Source organism: Panthera uncia (assembly GCF_023721935.1).
Source record: "Panthera uncia isolate 11264 chromosome B3 unlocalized genomic scaffold, Puncia_PCG_1.0 HiC_scaffold_1, whole genome shotgun sequence".
Taxonomy (NCBI): Eukaryota; Metazoa; Chordata; class Mammalia; order Carnivora; family Felidae; genus Panthera; species Panthera uncia.
In genome coordinates, this window is record NW_026057582.1 from 31,502,640 (window position 1) to 31,529,481 (window position 26,842).

A 26,842-nucleotide genomic window follows, 5' to 3' on the forward strand; every position below is an offset into this window, starting at 1 on the left:
AGGAGGCTGGAGCCTAGTGGCACGGGGTCACAATGATACTGCAATAGTCCAAGCAAGCAGTGCTGTGGGCCTGGACTAGGGCAGAAACCCTGGAGGAGAGACTCAAAGGATTTGGAGATCAGCTAGAAGTGGGGATAGAGAAAGAAATTAAGAACAGCATGTACATTTCTAGCGTAGGAGCCAAGTGCTTTGGTGTAAGGTAACCAACCATTAACTGAAATGGGCAGTGTGGGAGGAGCAGATTTGGGAGGTATGTTCAACTGAACTTGATTTCTCTGTGGTCTGTCCAGAAAGGCAGCCGTAAATCCAGGTCTGGTGCTTAGAAAGAAGAGTGAAAGAAGCTGGTCACGTAGAGAGGAGAAAACCAGAAACACAACTGGGGCATTGCTGGGTGGCTGCCCATGTGCCCGGCACCTAGGCATAGGAGAGGACCATGTGCGTGAGATTAGGACTTCTGGATCCCTCGGGTGAAAATGATGCCACGGAGAACTGGCAGTTTTTTCTGCTTCCGTTGGATGCCCTGTTTCAAGACCCTGGGCCCAAGCTCTTGGGAATGCTCATTTCTTTTTCAAGAACCCCATCACCTGGTGGATATTAGGATGGACCCCTAGACTTAGGGCTGGAGCAAAATTTGGCTCAGAGATTACACAGTAAGACCAGAGAGAATTTGAAGTGAAAAAAGCCCTGCTCCTGCAGCTTCTTTAGTCTAATTGTGCCTGTAGTTGATATCTCCATTTTCCCTGGGAAACTGGGGGTGGGGGGGGGGGGGGGGGGGTGGAAATTAAGGGAATGTTCCTGGGATTGGTACATATTTTGAAGCTCTCAGCAAGGCTGAAAATATCCATCGATATATTTTGAAGTGTAATTTCCACTCCCTTACCAGCCAAAATAATTGAACAGGAAGAAAAAGCTGTTAATGCAGGAGGCGTGTAACATCAGATCCACATTGCCTGGAAATTTACCATTTCAAAGCAATTGAGGGTTTTTACTGCCAGTGTTTACAGTCATACATGTCCCCTCTCTCTGAAGCCATCAAAAGGCCCATCAATCTGGCTTGGACACTGAAATCGTTCACGATGTCTGGAGCGAATGTCAAAGCAGAGAGTATTTTTAAAAATTATGCTGCCCTTTTGTCAGCATATACATCTTGGGGCGTCTCTTCCTGGGAGGCGGGGTAAACAGTAGGACTGTCTGTGCTCACGGATCCAGTGGTGCCAGAGCGCCATAGTGGCATGGCCAGGCACACTTCCACACGCCCCTTGGCGTTTCTGACCTGGGGTCCATGCACGGGCTGTCCTCTTATTCGACTCTGGGTGGGCAGGCCTCCCTCTTGCCCAACAAAAAGTGCCTGCCTCTGCCTCTGCCTCTGCCTCTGCCTCCAGCCACGAGGCTGGAGGTCCTCCCACGAGGTCCGAGGGATGCAGGTTCCTCAGTAGAGGAGCCAGGTCACGCTGCCCCTCACAGCCTCTGCCCAGCTCAGCAGGACAGACAACAGACAGTAGACTTTGCAGACTTTTGTTTTCTTTCTGCTGCCAAAGCCTGTGTGTGTGTGTGTGTGTGTGTGTGTGTGTGTGTGTGTGTACACGTGCACGCACATATGCGTGCTATTTTTCAGTGTGAAATTTGACTTCGGGGTTTTCCCGGAAATGACTGATTTCTTTCCCTGTATTTGTGTCCAATAGAGGAAGTTTCTAAATCCGTGCCCCACCATTTGTCTTTCATTTCGGAATCCGTATCTTTCCAGAGGCCACTACCTAAAAAGTGCCATTAGCTCACTTGGTGACCCTGGAGAAGTCACTTTCTGGGCCTCTTCTCATGTTTGAAGTGAGGCTTTGGTACAAAGGGTCTTGGAAGGTCCTTTCTAGTGCTAGCATTTTAAGACTCTATTATTATTTTTTAATGTGTATGTACTTTTGAGAGAGACAGAGCATGAGTGGGGGAGGGGTAGAGAGAAAGGGAGACAGAGAATCTGAAGCAGGCTCCAGGCTCTGAGCGAGACCATGACCTGAGCCGAAGTCAGATGCTTACCCGACTGAGCCACCCAGGCGCCCCAGTTATTTGAATATTTTAAACCATTCCTGCCCCAGCAAGAATTATTGGCAATAAACCGAGATACAATTTTCTTTATTATCGTTTAGTCCCTCCACACACATTACATACATATACATCCAGTTTCAAATGTTCCATTGGATCAAAAATCTAAAAACTACTAGATTAACAGCAGACCTAAAAAGGAGAAGTTAGAAGAATGTGCAAGAAATTGGTACATCCAGGATGCCTGAAGAGGGAACTTCAGAACAGAAGTGGGAGACTTTTCATCACACGTTCTTTTGTATCTTTTGAATTTTTTGCCACATGCATTTATTACCTCTTCAGTTTTAACATTTTTTTTTAAAGCAAGAGTCTTCCTTTCTCTTTCTTCTACCACAGGCCTCTTTGCAGCTTAGTTCCTGGGCGTAGAGGAGACCATGACGGACCGGCGTCATGCCCTGGAAGAGCCACCCCTCAGCCCAGGCCCTGCCCAACACCAAGTCCCAGCCCTCCAGCTGGGTTGGCCGACAGCCCTGCCCCCCCGGCTGCCCCATGCTCATAGAAGGGTTCTGTGGGTGCGCACCACAGCTGGCTGCCCTTGCTGCCGCCACTCTGGCTGGGCTGTCGGGCTGGTATAGGGACTCCATTCAAGGGGTTCCAGTAAGGGGCTGGCTCTCATGGCTCCAGCAGCCTGATGCGCAAAGGGGCCCAAGAGTCCAGTAAATGGGGAAGTACAAGAATCCAGCTTTAAATTCTCCAGCTCTTGCCATTCCCTTTCAAAGACAGACTGCTTTTTGTTTTGTTTTCTGCCGATATAACGAGGGCAGGAACATGAAAGGAAAAAGAACAAAAGGACCAGAGATGCACGGGGAGAAGGGTCTTTAAGGCTCCCCTTTCTCCTGGCCCCACCCTCATGCTGCTGGCCTCTGTTTGGCAGAGCTGGCCTCTCTCACTGGTCTCGCTCCCCTGTTTTTCTCCCCTAGTGTAGCTCCTGCTCAGCTTTCCCTTGTGACGTCTAGCTACCACCCGGCCTTCTTCTTCTATCTCCTGTTCTTATCACCTTCGATGGGTGCAGGCCGTCACTCCTGTGTCCCCTACCTCCCCTCTTCTGACTTACCTATTTCACTGCCACGCTGCCCAGCAACGGCCACCATCTTTGAGGTCCACTACCCAGACTGGCAGTGTCACCTGCCCCGTAACTGGGATTGCTCAAGGTAGGCTCCTCCACCGTCCATTCAAAATCCCTGCACCCGACTTCTCTCTGGGGTCAACGAAGCCCTGGTGAGGGCAGGCTGTCAGCCAGCAGGCCACGGGAAGGTGCAGGCAAGGGGACAATGGAGAAGCCATGGCAGAGTCAGACAAGAGCAGCAGATGGAGACGTGCACTTGACAGAGTGGACACAAGAGATGAAAAGATACAGAGTATGAGGAAAAACAGCTTCAGGGAAGGAAAAAGCAGAGAGCGAAAACCAATAAAAGTGTAATGAATACCAAAACCAGACAGGCCTGAAAAGAAACCACCAGGAGAACTGTGAGAAGAATCAGGTCAGAGAGGAAGAGCAGGAGGGCTGGGAGGGGGCAGTATGTGAGGGGCAGGAGGCAGGAGGAATGGTGCAACAGAAATCTCTCGGGAAGGCTCGTTCTCCTCCCAAGCTGTTGGGCTTATTGGCTGCAGTGAGCAGAATCTATTTAAGACACAGCAGGCATTTTGCCTCGGTCTGTTTCCCTGTCCAGGAAAGGCTGGAGCCAAAGGCTCCGGGAACCATTCCGGCATTAGGACCCTGCATGACGACAGAGCTGAGACCATGGGATCCTTGCCCCCTCTGGGAATCAGCCCCCTCCCCCCCGACACGAGCTGCCAGGCCCCCTAAACGCACAGCATATTGATCCATGTCCCAAAGGCTGCTTGTGTGCTCCGCTTCCACTGGGAAAGTCTCAATGACTTCCTTCATTCTGTCTTCAAGCTTGTCAGAAAGCAGATGCGGCTCAACTGTGACAGCTGCTCTAAAGGGCTGCTCCCAGGGAGCTCCCTGACCAGTGGGAACAGTTGCAATGGGGACTGAAGAGGCCTTGGGTGATTGGATAGCAGCAAGACAAAGAAGAGAGCACCAAAGGATGTCAAAGATAAAATGGCCCCAGGGAAACCATATGGGACTTGAATTGGAAAACACCAACAGCCTCGCTCCTTTCCCTGGACTGTGTATCTTTGGGAAGCTCTAATCCGGGGAAGACCTGACTTCTCATCCACTTGCCACAGAGGAATACAAAATAAGGCTGGGAGCTAAAACTGGCTAAGGAAAGCCATCCATCCATCAAGCTTTGGTTTCTCTCCAATTGAGAGGGTTGAGAACGAGAAGTCTTCCCTCCCTGGCTCTTGTGCCCGTAAATTGTGTAAAATACTGTTCCAGGCTGAATATAAGTTCTCTGCTCTGCATGACATTTATATTCTTGAAAAATTTAGTGTACAAATCAAGTCAAATTTTGCCTGCCAGAGAAGCTGGCTTTTCAAAATAAATCTGAGGTCAATCCTATGTTTAAAGAGAAGAATGGCTTGTGAAGGTGAATAATTACCCCAGTTCATGTTTGTAACCTTAGAATTATCAATGTCTGATTTGGGTGGCTATGGGGTGGAGGTGACTGTCTAGAGATCCACCTATAGTCTGCTTGTAGGTTGCAATTAAACATTACTTTCAAACAAACAAAAAACACGTAGATAAACGTGTTGCAGGAGCCACTGCTAAAGAAATACAAATTAAAAAAAAATTGATTATGGAGAATTTCAAATATGTATTTTAAAAGAAGCAAGCCTAATATTAAAAAACCCAGCTCCAACAATCATCAACTCATGGCCAATCCGGTGAGAAACTTGGACTTCTGAGCCAGATGGCAGATACAGAGAATGAACTTAACAGGACAGGACAAACAGGATTAGTCATCCTGAAGCTGTAGGTCCAAGTTTCTGTATAAATGCCCTACATCAGAGCCTAGAGTATAAAGAGAAGGCAGAGAAACATATTCTTGGTTAACAACCAAAGGAGAGAGCTGGGACTTAAAAAACACCCCCCACCCCCACCCCGCTCCAGCCTCCACCCTCAGGCTGAACAGGTACAGTGGTTACCTTCACGAGGGAAAGGATGATGGAGAGATTCCCTTTTCATTACACATTAAAAAAAAAATGTTTTTTGTACTATGTGCACATATCACCTATTTTCAAAAGTAACTTGTAAAAAACAAGTATCGTGAAGCTTTACAGCAACCACATCAAGTAGATGTGACAACAAACTGCCCAGACTCAGATGCCAAGTCTTTATCCCATTTTGACCTGGATTTGCTGTCTTATGGTAATTTGCTCAGGTAGATGAATGCACAACCTTCCAATCCCAGGCTGTACATCGTCAGAATAGATGTTCCATGTGATACAAGAAACCCCAGTCCTGAGAGCTGGAGTAACTGGACTTGGGGGAGGGGTTGGGGGGGGGGGGGCGGGCGACAGGAGTCGCAGTCCGGGAACCTCAGGGGCTGGCACCGGCGCTGAGCCCAAAGCCCTGGGTGGGACCCTGGCCCAGACTCGCACCCCATGCCCCACCTGCTCATCAGCACCCCGATCCACATGGAGGTGGGCCCCACTATGGTGGGCAACGAGCACTGTGATCCAGAGTTGATCTGGGGGCCTCAAAGAAAAGCATCTTGGGAAACAACTTTTGTGAGTACTTCATCAATGACCCTCCTCACACAGCCCTGGACAAGCTGGAATGCAAAGGCTCCCATGTGCTGAGCATAACAGAGGTGGGCCAGACACTGATGTGGTGTCTGCACACCAAGTGACTCACACTGAGGAGGAGATGGGGCTCTCCTCTTTTGAGTGGTTTCCAATCCCGAGTCCCCCGTTCACTCGTTGCCTGGCTCCTCTCTTCCCAACTCATCCCTTTCCTTAGCCCAGCACCACTGAGCAGTGAACGGCCTTTTCTGAAACTTGCCTCAGCCAGCGGGAGAAGGCAGGGCCCTTGCCCTGGTGCTTCCAGCTGCCCCTCCAGCTTCAGGCCTGGCCGAGGGCCCTAGAGGAGATCATGTTCTGTGGGCAGGCTGAGGGGCCCACAAGAGCCAGGCTGTCCCTGGCCAGGAACAGGGAGTCCCCAAGCAACATGGCCCCAAGTCTGGGCAGGATGGTCCTGCTTAGCTAATTCAAGCCAGTAAAGGGCTGTGATGAGTGGTTGCTCAACAAAAGAAAAGGAGAAAGAAAGGAAGTTGGAAGGGAGGGGAAGAGAAAGAAGGGAATGGAAGGGATGGGACAGGGAGGGGAGGGAATAGAGGGGAGGCGAAGGGAAGGGAGGGGAGGGTTACATGGATGCATACAATTTGTCATAATTCACGAGCTCTACTCCTAAGATTTGTATTTTATTGTATGTTCATTATGCTGCACTTCAATAAAGTATTATTAACAACAACAAAACCCCGTAGCCCTTGTGAACAAATGAGTCAAAGAATCACCATTTGGGGGTTTATTGGGTTGGTGGTTCAGAGAAAACTGTTGTTTTGAGAAGACAACATGATGTAGACCTTTTGTAAAAACTCGTTCTTTGGAAACCATCACTACAGCATGTGCTTTTGGTTAAGCATTCCAGGGCTGAAACGCAACTCTATGCTAAAATGCCGAGAGGATGAGGCACAATCTTGGCCAAGGTCAAGCTCTGCTGATGGTTTGAGAGGGGGACGGCAGCCAACTGCTCTGCACTTGTATAACATTTAAAAAAGAAAAACGAACCCCAAGCCATCTCCTGCTCCTTTTCCAAGCCAACATTAGTCCTGCTCATTGTATCCAAGCACTCAGAGGAAGCTGTATGTGGCTACAGCTCAGGCCAACCAAACCCTAGGGCCAGACATACATACTTTGGTTAAAAAAAAGACTAAGAACTCTTAAATACAGAGAACAAACCGAGGGTTGCTGGAGGGGTGTTGGGTGGGGGTGGGCTGGGCAAGGGGCATTGAGGAGGGCACTTGTTGGGATGAGCACTGGGTGTTATATGTAGGTGATGAGACACTGGATTCTACTCCCGAAATCATTATTGCACTATATGCTAACTAACTTGGATGTAAATTTAAAAAATAAGTAAATAAAATATTGAAAGAAATAAAATAAAATAAAATAAAATAAGATAAAATAACATAAAATAAAATAACATAAAAGCAAACAAATGAAGCTGGCAGACTGGGACTCTAGTTGGCTCTGTGGGATATAACAAAAGATGTCAGAATTTTAGATAAAGTTAGGGCTCGTCAGGGCAGAGAAATATACTTTTGCCTCCCATCTGGTTGCTTTTTCCAGAACTACAACAGCAAAATAACCCTAATTTGGTAGAAACATGGGGGTTCATGTCTATATCTGGGTGATTATTGTAAAAAGAGCAAGTCTAGCATATTTGGTCCAAATCTGTGCTACACAAAGAAAAGCCAATATATCAACACCCTCTTTGGGACTGAAACTAAGCACTAAGGATGAACTGGGAAATATATTTTCTGCCAGGTCATAGGGAACGAATATATATAGAGAGAAATGTCTTCCAGAAGCTTATTAAATATAAACTTCACATTTTGCAGATGTCTGTCTTGCTGATGGCCAGGCAGAGGTAAGAGGGACAAAGTCCAAGGCAAGTCAGGGTTATACAAGATTCAGGCCCCAGAAACTTTGCAGTCTCCCCGTGAGTTGATCATGTCTTAGGACGTACAGAAGGATAACAATGTGTTAACATTTTGGATCCCTCAAATTTTCTTAGGCAGTCATGACAACATAAAAAAAGAGAGAATATTTTTAACTTATTGGTTTAATGTTTGCCTTTTAAAGTACTTAATTCTATTCAATCCTCTACAGTATAGCCTTAATTTCTCCTATCCTTAAAATGAGAAGCACTAGCTCCTTTTTTCTCACTATCTTTCCATCTACGATACCTGACAAAGTTGCCTCGTTTCCATTCTGTGCTTATCTCTTATTAAACTTTACAGCACTAGCAATGCGACTGAAGATAAAGCTTTCTCTTCTTTCTTTATTGTTAAATAGTGAACTAAGTAGAAATGTGAGTTCCCTAAGGCTGCACACAGCACATCTCTGGTGAGAAACGTATTTCAGCTCCAGGGGGGAGCACCAGATGGAGGAAGCGGGCTTCTCTTTAGTCAGTGAGGCCAGGAGGACATGGCGTAGCATCCTGCTTTCCTCATCCCCCCCCCCCCCCCCCCCACTTTCCATGCACAGTCTCCATTTCCAGAGCTAGGGACAAGATGAGGGTGTGCCACGAAGGAGAAGGTACACAGCTCCCAAGGGAAAGTACCACATAAGAAACGGGGGATGTGTTACAGGATGCTACAGTGAGGAGGGTCCTTACAGCACATATAATTTCAATTTCTAACTTTATTGGCAAAGAAAGGAGTCCAGAAAAGTCCAGCGATTAGTCCAAAGATACATGGCTAATGGCCAGAACCCAACCCCAGGTCACCAGCCCACTCTTCTGATCCTGCCAACGCACGACAGAACTGAGTATGGGGAAAAGCAAAAGAGAAAGTTAAGTCCATGGGATACACCCCCATCAACCCACTAACCAAATAAACATACTTCTTTTAAATCTGGCCATGTCTTAATCTCCCATTTCTTTTCAGCTGTTAGCTTACTAAGCTTAAATGTCTGGTTCTTATCCAGGACTTAATGGATACTCTGGTGGCCTGAATAGTCAGAATCACAACTCTGCCCCAGCATGTTGAAGCCTGAAAAGGAAGATCTTTGGGAAGCTAGAATAGAATATAACTAGCCTCTCTAACTCAGGAATATTCTGGACCACACATCATGCTTATAATAATGCTGACTTCAAACTCAGCAACTTTTGGAGCTTATGCAGGCAGAAAGGCAACAGACTACCCATTTCGCAAGAGGAAAATGGAAGAACGAGTAATGAATAAGGAAGTCAGAAGGAAGGCAAATGCTCTGAGTTCAGTCTGGAGGGTAGGAGATTAACTACTTCCATTCAGAGCAGAGAATGACCTTTTAAGGCAGCGTGCACTACATTAGAAGAGGATACAACCCAGGATAGGTGAACTAGGTCCTCTGACATTCCCTATTCCGATGCAAAGGAAGTCAGTTCTTGACTATCCCCCAAATGATTACCCACTTGGTCCAGTAACCCACCGTATCTAGGGTCCTCCAACAACAGTGGGCCACAGACAGAGCCAGTTAGATGGAAATAACAGTCTAATGTGCTTCTCACCCTCCCAAATAACATCCTGGCATTAAAGCAAGGGCCTTGGTGCCTCAAGCAAAGGGGGTGACTAACACATCTCCTAGCAGGCTGGCAGGATAGGTAATTTGAACAAGTAAGCTATCCGGCTGTATATAAGCCCTGCTCCATCACCTGACGTGAAACCGCTGCAGGACTGGGGACAAGCAGAAGGTATGAGGCTCCAGCACGAGGAGACAACGTGGTGAATACATACAGTGTATCACAGAATTCCAAAGCAAAAGTATTCAGGGGACTATGCATTATGTGTATGTTATTTGGACCAAGAGTTCAATCATAACAAGGTCATTCTTACATCCTCTTTCAGCTTATTTCATCCAAGAAAGACTGATTCTCACTGTATTCCCAAAGGATTAGGTACTCTAAAAATGGCCACTACTCAACAGAAAAGACAAAAGATCAGAAAGAAGGACCCTTTTAAAATATGTAATAATCAGTAAACTAGCGTACCGAGAAACTATCTTCTTTAAAAGTAAAAAATGATACCTCTCATGAGGATGAGACATAATGAAGGAAAAAAAAAGAGGAAAGGATAAATGAATGAATGAAAAACTCAGAGAGGTAAAGTAAACCAAGAACTTGAATTACAGTCAGATGTTAGGGCTCCAAACGAACAGGTAGTAAAGGATGCTGAACAAAAGCTCTTTCTGCCTGCTGGGTTCCTAAGAGTCTAAAATGAGGGATTAAAACGGCTTTATTTCAACAGAACACATTTTGTCATCGGATCTCCATCCGTGATGTGGATAGAATAAGTAACTTACGGCTGCACGCTTAAAAAGCAACAAATCCCTAAGTATTGGACCTTGTTCACTTTAGGAGAGCAAATCTCCGATTGCTTGTGTTTCACACACACAAAAAAAGAACTGTAAATTTTATTTTACCTTTTTTATTTTAAAATAAATAGCGTTTCCAAAAAATATTGACTGTAAGGGGAAATGAGTCAGTAAAGGATGGGAGACAAAGGGGAAGCAGAGAAAAGGCTCTGAGCCTAGAAATACAACCATCACGGCACACTCACAGAGGCCCTGCCCCTGCCATGACCCTGTCCTCTCACTACTGCTCTCATGGAAGCACAGCAAGTGCCCTGGGACACGAGCTAGAGGGTCGGAGAGAAGCAGTCCCTTGATATATACTCCTAAAAGGTGGTATCGATTGATCCTCAGTCCAGCAATGTGAGCCCTTGCCTCCCCATCCAATTTCTAGGATTCTATCCTAAGGAAAGTATCAAAGGTACGGTCAAAGGTTTATACAAAAGACAGCTCATCCCAGTATCTCTGCCATTAACAAAGGATCTCAAACAACCATAATTTTCAACAGTGAGGGAATGGACAACTAAAGTAAGGTAGAGCCACCAGGAATCTTTCACAGGAAATTAATTTCTTGTGATGCCATGTTAAGTGAGAGGGAAAAAACACGATGCCAAGCTGTATATACATATAACTCTGAATTTTGCTTTTATCGTTTGCATTTTTAACTAGTGAAAGGAAAGTCACGGACATACCAGCAAAGGTCAGCTCTATTCTAGACGGAGGGAAGATGCGTGATTTTTACTCCTTCTTTAGACTCAGCTGTAACGAACATACACTACTTTTCTATCAGCAAAAACCAATAAATATTTGTCCTATAATATGTCTACCATAAGATATCTCATTTGAGATCACAACCATCTTAGGCAAAGTCTGCTGCAGTCCAAGGCTGACTCAGAGAACAAAGAGTCAGATCTACACTGTAACCTGTGAGAAGGAGCAGAAATCCCGTGTGCCGGGCTAGCTGCTCCCTCTAGGCTGGCTGCCCACGCAGGAAGGTCTGCTGGCAAGATCGATTCCTTCTTCCCACAGCAACCGCTGCACCTAAATGACCTCGTATGTGTTTCTCTCCTCTTGGCATGAGGATCCCAGAAAAAGAGAATGAAAGCGCCCTCCTCCCTGTTTCAGAAGAAGAAGTTTTTCTGGTAAACCTATCAAAATGACCCCAAATCAGCTACACAAATTTGGAAACCTAAGTCATCAGTTATGTTCAGGAACTGTGTATAAAAGCCCTACTTCTCAAGAACGAATATAAAACAAAATCTATGAGTGCCACCTTGTGGCAAGACTGCCTGCTCTGCCGACCACCCCTCAGTCTCTGTGGTTCTCCACCCCCTGGGACTCCCGAGCATGGGGTGCAGCCACTGCCACGCATGCCCCATAATAACCCATCATAACCGCACCGAACATCCCGTCCCCAAGGTACTGTTCATTTTCAAGGATTTCCAGTTGAGATCCCAGGAATGCCTGTCTGAGGACAAGGGGAATGCAGGGGCAGAGGAGCAAAATGCAAGATGTGCTCACTCGTTTGCAGACCGTTCGGGGATGGGCTGCGGCCGCACTGTATGTGGTGCGTCTGGGCACACACTGGGCACACCCTGCCCCCACACGGCAGGGACCTGAAGGGCAAATATCCCCTCCCCCAAGAATAGTTACCAATTCTATAAAGCTGTGAAGAAAAAAGGTTTACATTTACCATCAGTGAGCTTTGTGCTTAGAAGAGGTTTTATTTATCAGTGTTAGAACAACCATCACCAACTCGGGCACGATTTCAAAACAGCTCCTGTTGGATTCTGGCCATAAAATTCTTTTTCAAATTTCTAAGATCTTGTAAGGTAAAAAAGTTTTCCTAAAACTTTAGAAAAAATACTAATCACTACTAAAACTTTATTTCATGCTCAAAGTGGTGGCCTCACATAAAAAGATGAAACGCCACCGTTTTGAACATCTGAACGTATTAACTGAGTCCCAGGCATGAGGGGAGGTGGACAAATCCTCACAAGGCAACCTGACCAAAGGACTCCAGGAGAGAATTAAGTGCTTAAAAGAGGTCAGTGTTACAAATCTGATGGAACACAGAACACGGAAGGGGCCTGACACTGATTCTGACAGAAGATAATCTTCCTCTCAGAAAGGGATTAAGCTAAAAACCTTGCACTTCTGGACAAGAGGACTACAACAAACAGACAACAAACAGCATGAAAGGGAAAGCTGAGCAGGTATCAAAGTTCTCTTGAGAGGTGGTTGCTTATGCTTCTCTCTGCCCCAGCCAGCTTCAAGGCCTACTTCCAGAAAAGGATTTCCTCCAGTGTTCGGGTGGAAGCATATGGCAGGAAGTCGCTGCTGTGGTCCTGGACGTGGAAACGGGAGCATTCTCAAGTATGGAAATAAACCAAAGTGACCTAGATGGGATGGATCTCAACCAGGTGAGTCGTGGGAGAGCATAAAGCCAAGGAATTTATCACGAAGATGTGCTTGAACTGGGAAAAACAAATCTGACCCTCCAACCTCTGGAAGAACGTTTTCTCCCCTCCTAACCCGATGAGATTAAAATCCTTGACTGCCCCTGTTTGAGAAAAACCAACATACTGCACAGGGAAGAGATGTATTAAAAACCTGAGCAACTTGACAAGTCGCTTCAGGGAAGAATCCTTCATTTGCTGTCCGTACAAGGAAAGCAAAAGAAAGAAAGTAAAATAAAGGCCAAGGCCCTTTGGTCCACAAAAATAAAATAAGAGGGAGGGAAAAAGAATTCTCACCCTGCCCGACTAAAATTCAAACCCGTAAGCTCCCCTGGAAGCAACAGCCTTGCTCCACCAGAAGCATCCTGGGATCAGCGTGGGTTAGCATTCTGACTTGCGACACTAGGCTCTGACAATGAATGACATGGGAAGAGGTGACTTTCCCACCTTGGCTCAGCTTCCCAGCTGTCCTAACCTGGGAGGAAAGCGGCTATCACGACAGCTTGATGGGAAGGTCTTCCCCATATTTCCGGAGCAGCTTCTGATGGTTATGGTCCACTGACCACTGCTGGGGCAGGTGCTTGGGCTGCATGGAGTCCAGGAAATGCTGACGCCAGCGGCTCTCCAGCTGCATGAGGGAGCGCAGCCCGCCCTGGCTGTGGCACTGCACCACCTTCAGCCCGTGAGGAATGTAGTTTTCATTGGAAATCCTGGCAAGACACAAAGTACAAGGGTCTGAGGAAAACAAGCACAGGATGGTCTCACAGACGGCTCCAAATGCTGCGGGCCAAGGGGCTTCAGCAAGGGCACGTGAGGAGGTGGCTGGGCTTCTAAAGCATTGGTTACTTTAATGTTTTTAAAAACATCTTCCCTATACCTGCCTTTTTAAAGAAGTGGTTTGGACATATTGCACACAATCCAACAGAAGGTATTATAGGGGCTGAGCTACATTTGTGGGGAGGCCCCTCCCTGCACGAGGCTCAGCCCCCACTACAGGGCCCTAGTGTCTGACTGACGACGAGTAAAGAATGTTGGTCTTTTATTAACTCCACGGTTACTCGCCTTTCTTTTAAATGATTCATTCTGGGGGCGCCTGGGCGGCTCAGTCGGTTAAGCGTCCAACTTCAGCTCAGGTCACGAACTCTTGGTCCGTGAGCTGGAGCCCCGCGTCGGGCCCTGTGCTGACAGCTCAGAGCCTGGAGCCTGCTTCACATTCTGTATCTCCCTCTCTCTCTCTGCCCTTCCCCTGCTCGTGCTCTGTCTCTTTCTCTCTCTCTCTCTCTCAAAAAATAAACATCAAAAAAAAAAATCTTAATTATTCATTCTGAACCATACATCACCCCACATGCTCCAAGTTTTCATAACACTGTAATACCTGAATGTTAAATGCAAGGTGGTACATTTCTCTAGTGTTTTCTTTCTCACGGAAAGAACGCCAAACCATACGGCATAGGCAATACAGTCACTGGTGTTGTGATAGCGTTCTATGGTCACAGATGGTAGCTACCCTTGTGATGAGAACAGCATAACGTATAAACTTGTTGAATCACTGTGGTACACCTGAAACGAATGTAATGTTGTGTGGCCCTGTGTCAACTACACTTCAATTAAAAAAAAAAAAAAAAAAAAAGATGGAGGTGTTTGGCTGGCTGAGTGGGTGGAACACGCAGCCCTTCATCTTGGAGTTATAAGTTTGAGCCCCACGTTGGGTGTACAGATTACTTCAAAATAAAATCCTGGGGCACCTGGCTGGCTTAGTCGGTTGAGCATCCAACTTCGGCTCAGGTCGTGATCTCACGGTTTGTGAGTTCGAGCCCCGCGTCAGGCTTTCTGGTTTCAGTGCAGGGCCTGATTCGGATCCTCTGTCCCCCTCTCTCCGCACCTCCCCACTCAAGCTCTCTCTCAAAAATAAATAAGCATGCATTCATGCATAAATAAATAAATAAATAAATAAATAAAATCTTAGGGGCATCTGGGTGGCTCAGTTGGTTAAACATTTTACTCTTGATTTCGGCTCAAATCATGATCTCACAGTTTATGGGACTGAGCCCCACGCCGGGCTCTGTGTGCAAATAGCATGGAGCGAGCCTGCCTGGGATTCCTTCTTCCTCTCCCTGGCTCATGCTGTTTTCTCTCTCAGAATAAATAAACACATTTTAAAAAAATAAAATAAAATCTTAAAAAAAAAAAAAAAAGAATGCCAAACCACATCCATGAGAGACCTGTTTCAGTCCCATGAAATATTCAGTTGTGCAGCTGGTGCTGTTTAATGGGAAAATGAATCCCTGCCTCCTTCCTAAGCACGGAGGCCTTAAAAACTGTTCTGTTGCCATGCGAACAGTGTGTTCACCTCCTGTGAGGAAAGGCTAATTTTCTCAAGGAAGCTGGTACCCCACGGACTCAGTTCCCCTCCACGCATGCACGCCCCACTCTCAAGACCCCCTCCCCATCCTAGCAGTGCTGGTGCCCTCCGGGGGTCTGCAGACACTATTGCTTAGCTCACCAGAGTGCCACTAACTAGCCTATCTTTCCCCAAACAGCTCTTCTTCCCAGTCCCAGACATCCAAGTCCAGCATCCTTCTATCCAAGTCAGCAGGTGATTTGTTAGAAAGGTCTGTGGTGAAAGGGGAAGTTCGCCTGTTTTAGCAAATGCATCTGGGAACCGGTTAAAGGAACCCGTCCCCTTAATTTCTCATAGGACCCTGGCAAGTTATTTGACTTTACCTCAGGGCAGCTAACATAAAGCTGGGAAAATAACATCTGCTTTACAGACTCACAAGGTAGCTATAAGAATACAACTCAGTAATGTTTTATTAACTTTGAAAGATTTAAAAAATGCAAGATACAAGGTGAGCAGTTACCAGTAAGAAATCTAAATCCTATTTCATAGCTTTGTTATAAGAACTAATTAAGGCAATTTATAGAAAGTTTATTAGCTGGGTTAAACAGATTAAGATATCTAGAAATATTTGTTTGATACTTGCTGCTATATTTAAGATTTTTTGGTAACAAAACTCTATAGGCAAACATCATCGCCTTCTGTTTGGTGAACTTATCAGCTCGATTATTTCAATCCCTGACTGGAAAGGAGACAGTTGGTAAGCAAAACTACAGCAGGTGATGCAGAATTTTTTTCACCTCAGCCACGCACCCGTTCATTTCTTAGGACCATAAGCTTCTCATTTGGGAACACCGAGTTAAGTCCTGTAAGTTCAACCATGTATTCGTGGGGAAGGAGGGAGCAAAGAAGGAAGGGAAACGGAGAAAAGTAACTTAAATGGTTAGAGCCAATATTCCATTCAATGGGCCAGTACCCTGAGTCCAGGTGAGACAGCAAACATGAAGCCCCTGGTCTCAGTTCCCACCGATCTGGATACGGTGAGAGACAAAAAAAACCCACACACACCGTACTCGTGGGCAACTTCAGAGACTTGAGGGTATTTTTTGAGTATGATTTTCATCTTCTGTGCTGACTTTAGGATTTCCTTCTGCATAGAATCTCTAAGGCACAACTCCACCGCACTTGAACTCACCTGCTAATCATGAAAATGACCGGACATATATGACCTTAAAAGGAAGGGTTAATGACAGAAGACAAGTCTCCTATGGAAAGGCAATTCTCAAACAGATTGTACTATCCCAGTCCTGTGGTATTTTAAGCCATTACACACGTAACGGGATGACACAGGCTATGCACACCCCCCACCTGGCAAGCAACCTCATCGAGTGGTCAGGGTCAGTGCTCTGGGTCACTCCTCCACCCTTTCTGTACCTGGTCTCCAGGCTGGCAGCCTCTTGAAGCATCTCATCCGTGATTGTGTCTGTGTCGTAAAACTCTCTGAGGGCTCGCAGCAGCTCCTCCTTCCGACGAGCAGGCAGGCTCTCCGCGTTGAGCAGGGCCCTGGCCCCAGAACGTACCTGCCGGCGCTCAGGGTCTTCTAGCAGCCGCAGACCCTCCTCAGAGCCAATGGGGGCCTGGAACTCCCTGGCCAGCTGCTGCTTCAGGTGGTTGTCGTAGTAGTTAGAGACGGCGTGGCAGGAGGTACAGAGCAGCAGCACATCGTGGGAGTTGTGGTCTTTCATCTCAATGGGGAAGTGCTTCCGGTACTCGTGTGGAATCACGTTCTTCCTGCCAAGCCCACCCAGAAGGCAGCGCTCATTAGCAGATGACACGGAACACATGTGGAGCTAGCAGGCGGGCTACTGGAGTCTCATCTGGGCCTAAACATGACTGAGAAGCCTTGGGCACCACAATCCAACAGAGATTACATACAGGCAGTACAACCTATTCCACTCTCAGCCTGCCTAGCTACCCGTGCCTTAGTTTCCTCTCTCCTAGAAGTAGGTTCATACCACCTGCCCTCAAGAGCCAGCAGAGGGCCAATGGCAGAGGGAGGCTAATAACCACCTTTGCCATGATTGTATTCCCAGAAGGAAGAGTATCAGAGAAATGAAAAAAAAAAAAATACTAATGGCCTTTAATATCTAGAAAATAACTCTCAAAGCATGTAGCAGGCAACCTCTACTTCTGAAATTCTGGAAGCCTGGTGACCGAAAAAAACCAATTTCCTCTATCTGAGAAATCCCTCACTCAGACTATTTCCATGGTTCATCAAGGCCCAGCAGTGTTTTCTAAGGAGAACTAAGCTCTCAGGAAAAACTCTTAAGAGCAACAATTATTTGTCTTACTTTGTAAGAAGAGAACGTAGGAAAGTGAATTATTCCACAGAAGCCAGGGAGAAAACCCAAAGTGTGCCTTCAGGTCATCCAAATACAGGCACACCTCATGTCATTGTGTTCTGCAGATTTTACATTTTTTACACATTGAAAGTTTGTGGCAACCCTGCATCAAGCAAGTCTACTGGCCCCATTTTTCCAATAGCATTTTTTCACTTCCTGTCTCTGTGTCATATTTTAGTAATTCTTGCAACATTTCGAACTGTTTCATTATTATTATATTCGTTATGCTAATCTGTGATAAGTGAGCACAGGTGTCACTACAGTAATTGTTTTGGGGACACCATGAACCATGCCCATATAAGACCGTGAAAACAATAAATAAATGTTATGTGTGTTCTGACTGCTCCACCAGCTGGCCATTGCACTGTCTCTCTCTCCCTTTCCTGGGCCTCCCTGTTTCTTGGGATGCAATGATATTGATATCAGGCCAGTTAATAACCCTACAATGGCCTATTAGTGTTCAAGTGAAAGAAAGACTTGCACGTCTCCCACTTTAAATCAAAAGCTAGAAGTGATTACATTGAGTGAGGAAGGCATGTGGAAAGCCGACACAGGCCAAAAGCTATGCCTCTGGAACCAGTTAACCGACTTGTGAATGCCTAGGAAAAGTTCTCGAAGGAAATTAAAAGTGCTGCTCCAGTGAACACATAAATGGGATGCAAGTGAAACAGCCTTACTGCTGACATAGAGAGAGGTTAGTGGTCTGGACAGAAGATCAAACTAACCTCAATGTTATCTTAAACCAAAGCCTAATCCAGAGCAAGGTCCTAATGCTCTGCAATTTTGGGAAGGCTGAGAGGTGACGAAGCTGCAGAAGAAAAGTCTGAAGCCAGCAGAGGTCGGTTCAGGAAGTTTAAGGAAAGAAGCCATCTCCACAACATGAAAGTGCAAGGCGAGACAGCAAGTGCATATGTAGAAGCTGCAGCAAGTTCTCCAGAAGATCCAGCTAAGATGATTCATGAAGGTGGCTCCACTAACCAACAGATTTTCAATGTGGATGAAACAGCCTTTTATTGGAAGAAGATGCCATCCAGGGCTTTCATAGCTAGAGAGAAGTCAGCACCTGGTTACAAAGCCTCAAAAGAGGGGTGCCTGCGTGGCTCAGATGGTTAAGCATCCAACTTCGGATCGGGTCACGATCTCACAGTTCGTGGGTTCAAGCCCCGTGTTGGGCTCTGTGCTGACAGCTAGATCAGAGCCTGGAGCCTGTCTTTGGATTCTGTCTCCTTCTCTCTCTCTGTCCCTCCCGTGCTTTCTCTCTCTTCTCTCTCTCTCAAAAATAAATAAAAAACGTTAAAAAAAATTTTTTTTAAAGCTTCAAAAGACAGGCTGACTCTCTTGTTAAGGGCTAATGCAGCTGGTGACTTTCACTCGAAGCCAATGCTCATGGACCATTCTAAAAACCCTAGGGCCCTTCAGAATGATGCTAAATCTACTCTGCCTGTGCTCTCTAAATGGAAAAACAAAGTGTGGATGACAGCCTATCTGTTTACAACATGGTTTACTGAATATTTTAAGCCCACTGTTGAGACTACTGCTCAGAAAAAAAGAAATTTCCTTTCAACATTTTACTCTTCATTGACAGTATATCTGGCCACCCAAGAACTCTGATGGAGATACACAAGATTAATATTGTTTTCATGTCTGCTAGCACATCTATTCTGCAGCCCATGGGCAAAAGAAGTCACTGCAGATGTGGTAGAAATAGCAACAGAACTAGAATCAGAAGTGGAGCCTGAAGATGGGACTGAATTGCTGTGATCTCAGGATAAAACTTTAACTGATGAGTTGCTTCTTATCGATGAGCAAGGAAAGTGGTTTCTTGAGATGGAATCTATTCTTGGTGAGGATGCTGTGAAGATTGTTGAAATGACAGCAAAGGATTTAGAATATTATGTCAACTTAGTTGATGAAACAGTGCAGGATTTGAAAGGACTGACTCCAATTTGGAAAGAAGTTCTACTGTGAGTAAAATGCTATCAAACACCATCACATGCTACAGAGAAAATGTTTGTGAAAGAAGAACCCATCAGTGCAGCAAACTTCATTGTCATTTTATTTTAAGAAACTGTCAGGGCGCCTGGGTGGCTCAGTCAGTTAAGCAACCAACTTCAGCTCAGGTCACGATCTTGTGGTCCATGGGTTTGAGCCCCGTGTCGGGCTCTTGCTAACTGCTCAGAGCCTGGAGCCTACTTCGGATTCTGTGTCTCCCTCTCTCTCTCTCTGCCCCCTCCCCCCACCACTCAAGCTCCGTCTCTCTCTCTCTCTCTCAAAATAATAAACATTAAAAAATTTTTAAATTTAACAAAAAAAAAAGAAATGGCCACAGCCATCCTAACCTTCAGCAGCCACCACCCTGATTAGTCAGCAGCCATCAACATCGAGGCAAGACCCTCCTCCAGCAAAGAATTACAACTCACTGAGAGCTCAGAAGATGGTTAGCATTTTTTAGCAATAAAGTATTCTAAGTATGTATGTATATAACCTCTATACCCAATGTGGGGCTCGAACTCATGACTCCAAGATCAAGAGTCACATGCTCTACTTACTGAGCCAGTAAGGCACCCCAGCAATAAAGTATTTTTTAACATATTTTTTAATGTTTATTTCTTTATTTTGAGAGAGAGAGAGAGACAGAGAGAGAAAGCATGCAAGTGGAGGAGGGACAGAGAGAGAGAGAGAGAGAGAGAGAGAGAGAGAGAGAGAGAATCCCAAGCAGGCTCCATACTGTCAGTGCAGAGCCCAACGTGGGGCTCGAACTCACAAACCGTGAGATTATGGCCTGAGCTGAAATCAAGAGTCAGATACTTAACCAACTGAGTCACCCAAGTGCCTGTGAAGTATTTTTAAATTAAAATATATACACTGTTGTTTTAGACATAATGTTACTGCACTATAGTGCAGTGTAAATGTAATTTTTACATGCACTGGAAATCAAAAATTCATTTGACTCATTCACTTTAAGATTTTTTTTAAATTTTTTTAATGTTTATTTTTTTTAAAGAGAGACAGAGACAGAGCGTGAGTGGGGGAGAGGCAGAGAGAGAGGGAGACATAGAATCCGAAGCAGGCTCCAGGCTCTGAGCTGTCATGTCAGCACAGAGGCTCAATGTGGGGCTCAAACTCATGGACTGCGAGATCATGACCTGAGCTAGTCAGACACTTAACTGACTGAGCCACTCAGACACCCCTAAGATTTTATTTTAAAGTAATCTGTACACCCAGCGTGGGGCTTGAGCTCACAACCCCGAGATCAAGAGTGGCATACTCCACTGACTGAGACAGCCAGGCGCTCCTGCCTCACTTTATTGTGGTGTTCGCTTTATTATGATGGTCTGGAGCCAGAGTTGCAATATATCTGAGGTATGCCTGTATTCCACGAATAGTACCAAGGTGCAGCTTGTGAGCCACTCAAGGAAGGATTATAAGAACACACAGAGAAAGGCAGCTTCAGAAGGAAATGGTCTCTGATCTTTCTATAAGCAAAAGGGAATCACTCTCTTCATGGCAAACTGTCACTGAGAAAGAGTGTTACGTTCCAGAAACCAAGAACTGGTCTCAGGATAGGTGGGGGACACTATAGCAAGGCCACACAGAGTTCAGAAGCTCTCAGGAAAACTGGGATGACCACCATGGACAAGTCTTTCAGCCAAAGTGGACAGATTCAACCAAGGCCCCCAAGGGTTCCATATGTGGCTACAAAGGCAAATTCCATCAGAGGCAGAGAATCTGGGTGGCCAGACCCCACACTCACCGAATGTACGAGTCCTTCTTGCCACATACTACACACAGGTTCTCTTTAACCATCAAGTAATAGTCTCCTGGAGATTCGGGTCTTCCCGCAGGTTCAAACTGTAGCTTGACCACAAAAGGCTCTTCGCTCACCAGCTCTTAGGAAAAAGAAAAAGGGTGAGTGTTTGCCTACCTCTCCCTCAGGAAGGAAGCTCCACCTGAATTGTTCTCTGCTGTATCCACCAGAGATCACGATTATAACTGAAGACGTATAGGTCTAAGGTCATATTAGGATCAGTGACAAAGCTAGATTAACTTCTCCTTATGTTAGTTCTTCAACTGTCTAAAAATTATAAAGTGAAAGAAGGGAGACAGGAGAAAAAGACACACAAATAGATAAAAAGATGGCTCCAAACGTCCTTGAAGGAAAGGAAAAATAAAATTACCCCTAGAGCACCTCTACTATCCTACCATACAACCTTCTCTCCAGACCCAAGATGAGACCTCATGCCTTTTGCTGGAGGCTGGGCCTGAGTCTCTAAGCAGACAGAAATCACAACTGAACAGCCACGTCTCACTTGTCTCAAGTTCTTTCTGCCTTCTTCTATCTCCCCCTGCCCCGTGTCCCTCTCCCCACTCCTGCCAGGACACACATGCACCTAAATGTAGATGAAATAGGACAGGTGAGTCTCAAACCTCCAATGCCTTTGTCCAGGTACCACTGAGCTTTCCTTCGGTCACAAGTGCAGAGGGGCTGTCCATCAGGAGCATGCAGGAAGCAGTTATCATAGAGGGGTGATTTTCTGCAGGGAAGGCAGAGATTAATCTAAGACTGAAAGCTAACCATGGGTCAAGGTATCAGTTGCCTTCCCATGCTGTCTTCTGAGTGACCCCAGCTACTCTCGATACTAGGGTCAAACATTACGTTTATGGGAAAAAACAAGTAGGGCAAAAAATCATGTCTGTTCCTCCATCTGCATGGGGCTAGGAACTAAAAATGAGTTCATTTAGCTAGTCTTTATATTTATGGACAGGAAGTAAGTTGGGTAGTATTTACACAGCTCTGTTGTGAAAGTGAACAGGAGCAAGCACCAAGAAACTGCTCTACAGAGTAATCACTGGGTTAAACAAAGTAAATCAAAATTAAAGAATTTCAGGCTGAAGTAATGAGGGCCACAGGAGTTTATTTCTGGCTCAAACGCAATACTTGCTTCAATTTAATCATCCAGTTCCTAAAGGCACTCTGCTACAGGGACCAAGCTTCCACTCCAAAGTACTTATTAGTCATCTTTCTGCAATAGAGGCATAAGTCGTACAGAGAAACTCTCACTGGTTAGAGAATAATATTGGCTTAGAGCTGGATGCCATTCTAAATAATCAAATACCAAATGAACAGGAAATCAGATGATGCATTTCTTCTGCAATGTAGAAGGCAATTCATGTTATTCATTTTCGCAGCTATCCCGAGCAAGGAAGGAGTAATAATTATACCCTCATTTATAACTGGAGAAGTTACAAGTCTAAGGTCATATGAGGATCAGTGACAAAGCTCGGTTAAGTTCTCCCTATTTCTACTCCAACTGTCTAAAACTTAAAAAGCAAAAGAAGGGGGAAAGGAGGAAAATACACAAATAGATCAAAAAACAGCTCCAAATGTCCTTGAAGGAAAGGAAAAATAAAATTAACCCCTACAGCACCTCTGCTGTCCTAGCATACAACCTTGTCCCCAGACCCAAGATGAGGCATCGTGCCTTTTGCTGCAGGCTGGGCCTCTGAGTCTCAGCAGACAGGGTACAGCTCAGTTACCTGGCCGAGTAGCCCACCCCCAGGGGCTTTCTTTTGTGCTTCCTGGGGTCTCTCCCCTGGTGGTTGCCTGGCATCACTCCATCCATCTTAGACTTCTTATTTTTGGGCTTCTGCTGGGCTTCTGCTGCTTCCCCATTAACTTCTTCCCCCAATCGGCTCACTCCTTTGCTTCGGAACGGGATGTCTACCACATCCCGGCATTTCTCCAAGACTTCCCTCCAGCTCATGTGGTCATCGTTCTCATCTAGAGTTGAATTCCTAGAGAAACGGTATCCAAGAAGATGGAGAAAGAGAGCCACTGAAATCTGGGCATCCCTGGCAGCATATATTACCTGAAGAGAAAAGTCAGAGATCAGTGGAATCTGGAAGGCAAAGCAAAGAAAGCAATTTCCAACTCAATCACAAAGATGCAGACAACTTTTAGGATTCTAATTCAAGATGTACGATGTACTTCTCAACAACCTTTTATTATGAGACATTTCACACTATACAACAGTAAATCGAATAGTATAATGAATCTTCATGTTTCTTTCCTGTCTCTGTTTTTAACTAAAATAGCTAAAATAGTGCCTTACTCTAAAGGCTCAACAATCCTATTCAATATATAAATTAGTGAAGTTTCTTTCTATCTGCTACCAAACCTGATGGACAGATTTTTGTCAAGTTTAGGTGAGGCCAGTTACCACAAGTTTGACAACCAGAACACGAAATTCACTTTGGAGGTGGTCATCCTCTAGAACACCTGAAAGCAAGATTCATTAAGAGGCCTATGTGACTGTCAATCAGAAACAACCTGCCATTATTAATAAGATGTGGGAAACAAATTGGTTTCAAGCATGGGCCTCAAATCAAAAGTCAAAAGGGCCCATTTCTGGAATTTATTTATTTAAAAATGGTAAGTCATTCTCCCAAGCCACTGGTGACAGGAAGGCTGATCATAAATAAAAGTAGTCAAATCTATAATCAATAGCTTTTCCCAACAAAGGGTGTAAAGACTTTAAAATTCCTCTAATTTACCTTTAATAACCAAGCCTGGTAAATAATACTATTAGGAAGGATTTGTTATGCTTTTAGAATAAAACAATTTGGGTAAAATTTTCCACCTAGACTCAACAATCTACACATCTATCAGCAGGATCAGCAGGCTGTTTCTCAAAGGAAAGGAGTGTGCTTCAATGTGAAGAGCTTAAAGTGCTTTTTAACACTGTTTTCAAATGATAAGAAAACCCAAGCACTTTCATCAAATGGTGTTAAGACAATTGGATGGCCACATGTAAAAGAATAAAGTTGGATCCAAACAAAAATTATAAGCCTAAATGTAAGAGCTAAAACCTAAGACTTTTAGAAGAAAACGTAGGGGTAAATGTTCATGACCTTGGGTTAGGCAATGATTTCTTGGCTATGACACCAGAAGTATAAGTGATAAAAGAAAAAATAGATACCTAGACCTCATCAGTATTAAAACCTTTTGTGCTTCAAACAACTCCACCAAGTAAGCGAAAAGATGACCTGAAGAATGGAGGCAAATATTTACACATTACGTCTCTAATAAGGGACTAGTCTCCAAAATATATAAAGAACTCTTAAAAGCCAACAATATAAAGACAAACAACTCGATCAAAATACGAGCAAAGGATTTAAATAGATATTTCTGTAATATATATTCTACAATATATAATTTCCATAACATATTTTTAAATAGCCAATAAGCACATGGAAAGATGCTCAGCCTCATTAGTCACTAGGGAAATGTAAATCAAAACAACAACGAAATACCATTTCATTCCTACTAGGATGGCTCTAACCAAAAAGATAGGCAATAACAAGCGTTGGTGAGGATGCAGAAAATTAGAACCTTCATACATTGCTAATTGGAATATAAAATGATGTAGTTACTTTGTAAAACAGTCTGGCAGTTCCTCAGTGACACATAAAGTTCATGACCCAGCAATTACACTTCTAGGTATATACCCAAGAGAAGTAAAAACATACATGTGTCCACACAAAATTTTATGCCCAAATATTCATAGTGGCATTTTTCATAATAGCCAAAAAATGAAAGCAATGCACCAACTGATGAATGTATAAACCAAATGTACTATATATCCATACAATATTGTTTAGAATAAAAAGAAATGAAGTACCAATAAACGTTACAATGTGAATGACCCACGACAACATGGTAAGTTAAGCCCACAAAAGATCACATATTATGATTCCATTGATATGAAATGTCCAAAACAGACAAATCTATAGAGACAAGAGGTAGATCAATGGCTGCCTAGTGCTAGGGTGGGAGTGAGCATAGGGTGGGAAGTGACTTGCTAATGGATATGGAGTTTCTCTTTGGGGTGATAAAAATGTTCTTTTTTTTTTTTAAGTATTTTTTTTTAATGTTTTTTGTTTATTTGGAGAGAGAGGGTGCAAGATGGGGAGGGGCAGAGAGAGTGGGAGAGAAAGAGAATCCCAAGCAGGCTCCAGGCTGTCAGCACAGAACCCGACAAGGGTCTCAATCTCACAAACCGTGAGATCATGACCTGAGCCTAAATCAAGAGACAGACACTCAACCGGCTGAGCCACTCAGGCACCCCAAAAATCTTCTAAAATTAGATTGTAGTGATGGTTGTACCACTCTGTAAAAATACTAAAGTCCATTGATTTGTATACTTTTTTTTTAAGTCGGCTCCATGCCCAATGTGGGGCTTGAACTCACATCTCTGAGATCAAGAGTAACATGCTCTACGGACTAAGCCAGCCAGGCACCTCATTTTGTGTACTTTAAATGGCTGAATTTTGCTGTATGTTAGTTATACCTTAAAATTGTTAAGGAAGGAAGGAAGGAAGGAAGGAAGGAACCAAGGCACAAAGAAGTGACTTACTCAGGGTCACAGAAAGTCAGAAACAGCTGCAAAAAACAAATTCAGATAGTATGACTCCCAAAACTCTCTCTCAGGAAGGATGTTAACCTTAAGGTATCAGCTGTGCTAAAGCTTTTCTATAACAACATTTTGGAAGGGTGAACAAGCAGTGACTGACTCAGCAAACAAGAGAAGGCTAAAACCTAGGCCTAAAGGAAGCCAAAAATCCAAGAATTAAGTTAATTTGAGCCACAGAACATAAGCATAAGGAATGGGAAGCACCAGGAATCTGGGAAAGCAAGGGTACAAGCAGGGGTGAGAACAATAGGATAAGGTGAAAGTCTCCAAAAAGAACACTTAGAACCAGAGGCACCGGGGTGGCTCAGTCAGTTAGGCGTCCAACTCTTGATTTCATCTCAGGTCATGATCTCACAGTTGGTGAGTTCAAGCCCTGAACTGGGCTCTGCACTGATGGCACGGAACCCACTTGGGATTCTGTCTCCCTCTCTCTCTCTGCCCCTCCCCTGCTTGCTCTCTATCTCTTTCTCAAAATAAACAAAAATAAACTTGAAAAAAAAAACAACAAACCCTAGATCTTCTCCTTTACACCACAGGGCTGGCAACTACTCCTTCTCTAACCCCCCAAAGAGTAAAAGTTTAAGTCATATAATGGGCTAACTCCCAGAGGATCTGGATCCAGTAACAACAGGTCTGGTGAAGGGTGGGGGCAAAGTGTCATCTGAAAAAGGGATTATGGGAAAGTTTACATAATGACTGGTAAAACTACCAGCACCTTTTCCCACTCAGCTACCAGAATATAAGCAGAGGGGCTTACACCCCTTTGGCAGAAGACTAGATGGTTCATTTCTGGAGACACTGAGTAGCCTGAGAAAAAAGAGTTCCAGTTACTGACATGTGACTATAATCTGTAGGTACTGAAAATAAAGCCCACTGGCCCAAAAGCGCTGGCCATATTTGCTGTGTTCTCAATCCATTTTTTTTTAATTCAAATTTAAGGGGCACCTGGGTGGCTCAGTCGGTTAAGAATCTGACTTTGGCTCAGGTCATGATCTCACAGTTTGTGGGCTCAAGCACCACATCGGGCTCTGTGCTGACCGCTTGGAGCCTGGA

At 44.8% G+C, this 26,842-nt stretch overlaps 1 protein-coding gene and 1 pseudogene across 4 annotated transcripts in view; one reads left to right on the plus strand and one right to left on the minus strand.

The window, feature by feature from the left end:
- Positions 1 to 2,107: 2,107 nt before the first annotated feature.
- EXD2 (exonuclease 3'-5' domain containing 2) overlaps positions 2,108 to 26,842 on the minus strand; it is a 96,455-nt gene continuing 71,720 nt past the window's right edge. For 2 of the 4 annotated variants that reach the window (XM_049612594.1, XM_049612595.1), the window contains exons 5-9: positions 22,854 to 23,185; positions 21,744 to 21,850; positions 21,070 to 21,205; positions 16,348 to 16,704; positions 2,108 to 13,285 (exon numbers count right to left, since the gene is read on the minus strand). In XM_049612594.1, the coding sequence (XP_049468551.1) occupies positions 13,069 to 13,285; positions 16,348 to 16,704; positions 21,070 to 21,205; positions 21,744 to 21,850; positions 22,854 to 23,185 (1,149 nt within the window). In that variant the 3' untranslated portion in view covers positions 2,108 to 13,068. The remainder of the gene's footprint in view (positions 13,286 to 16,347; positions 16,705 to 21,069; positions 21,206 to 21,743; positions 21,851 to 22,853; positions 23,186 to 26,842) is intronic. The other 2 variants (XM_049612597.1, XM_049612596.1) reach the window with 2 other exon arrangements.
- On the plus strand, positions 5,608 to 5,855 carry LOC125909411 (GTP cyclohydrolase 1 feedback regulatory protein-like; annotated as a pseudogene).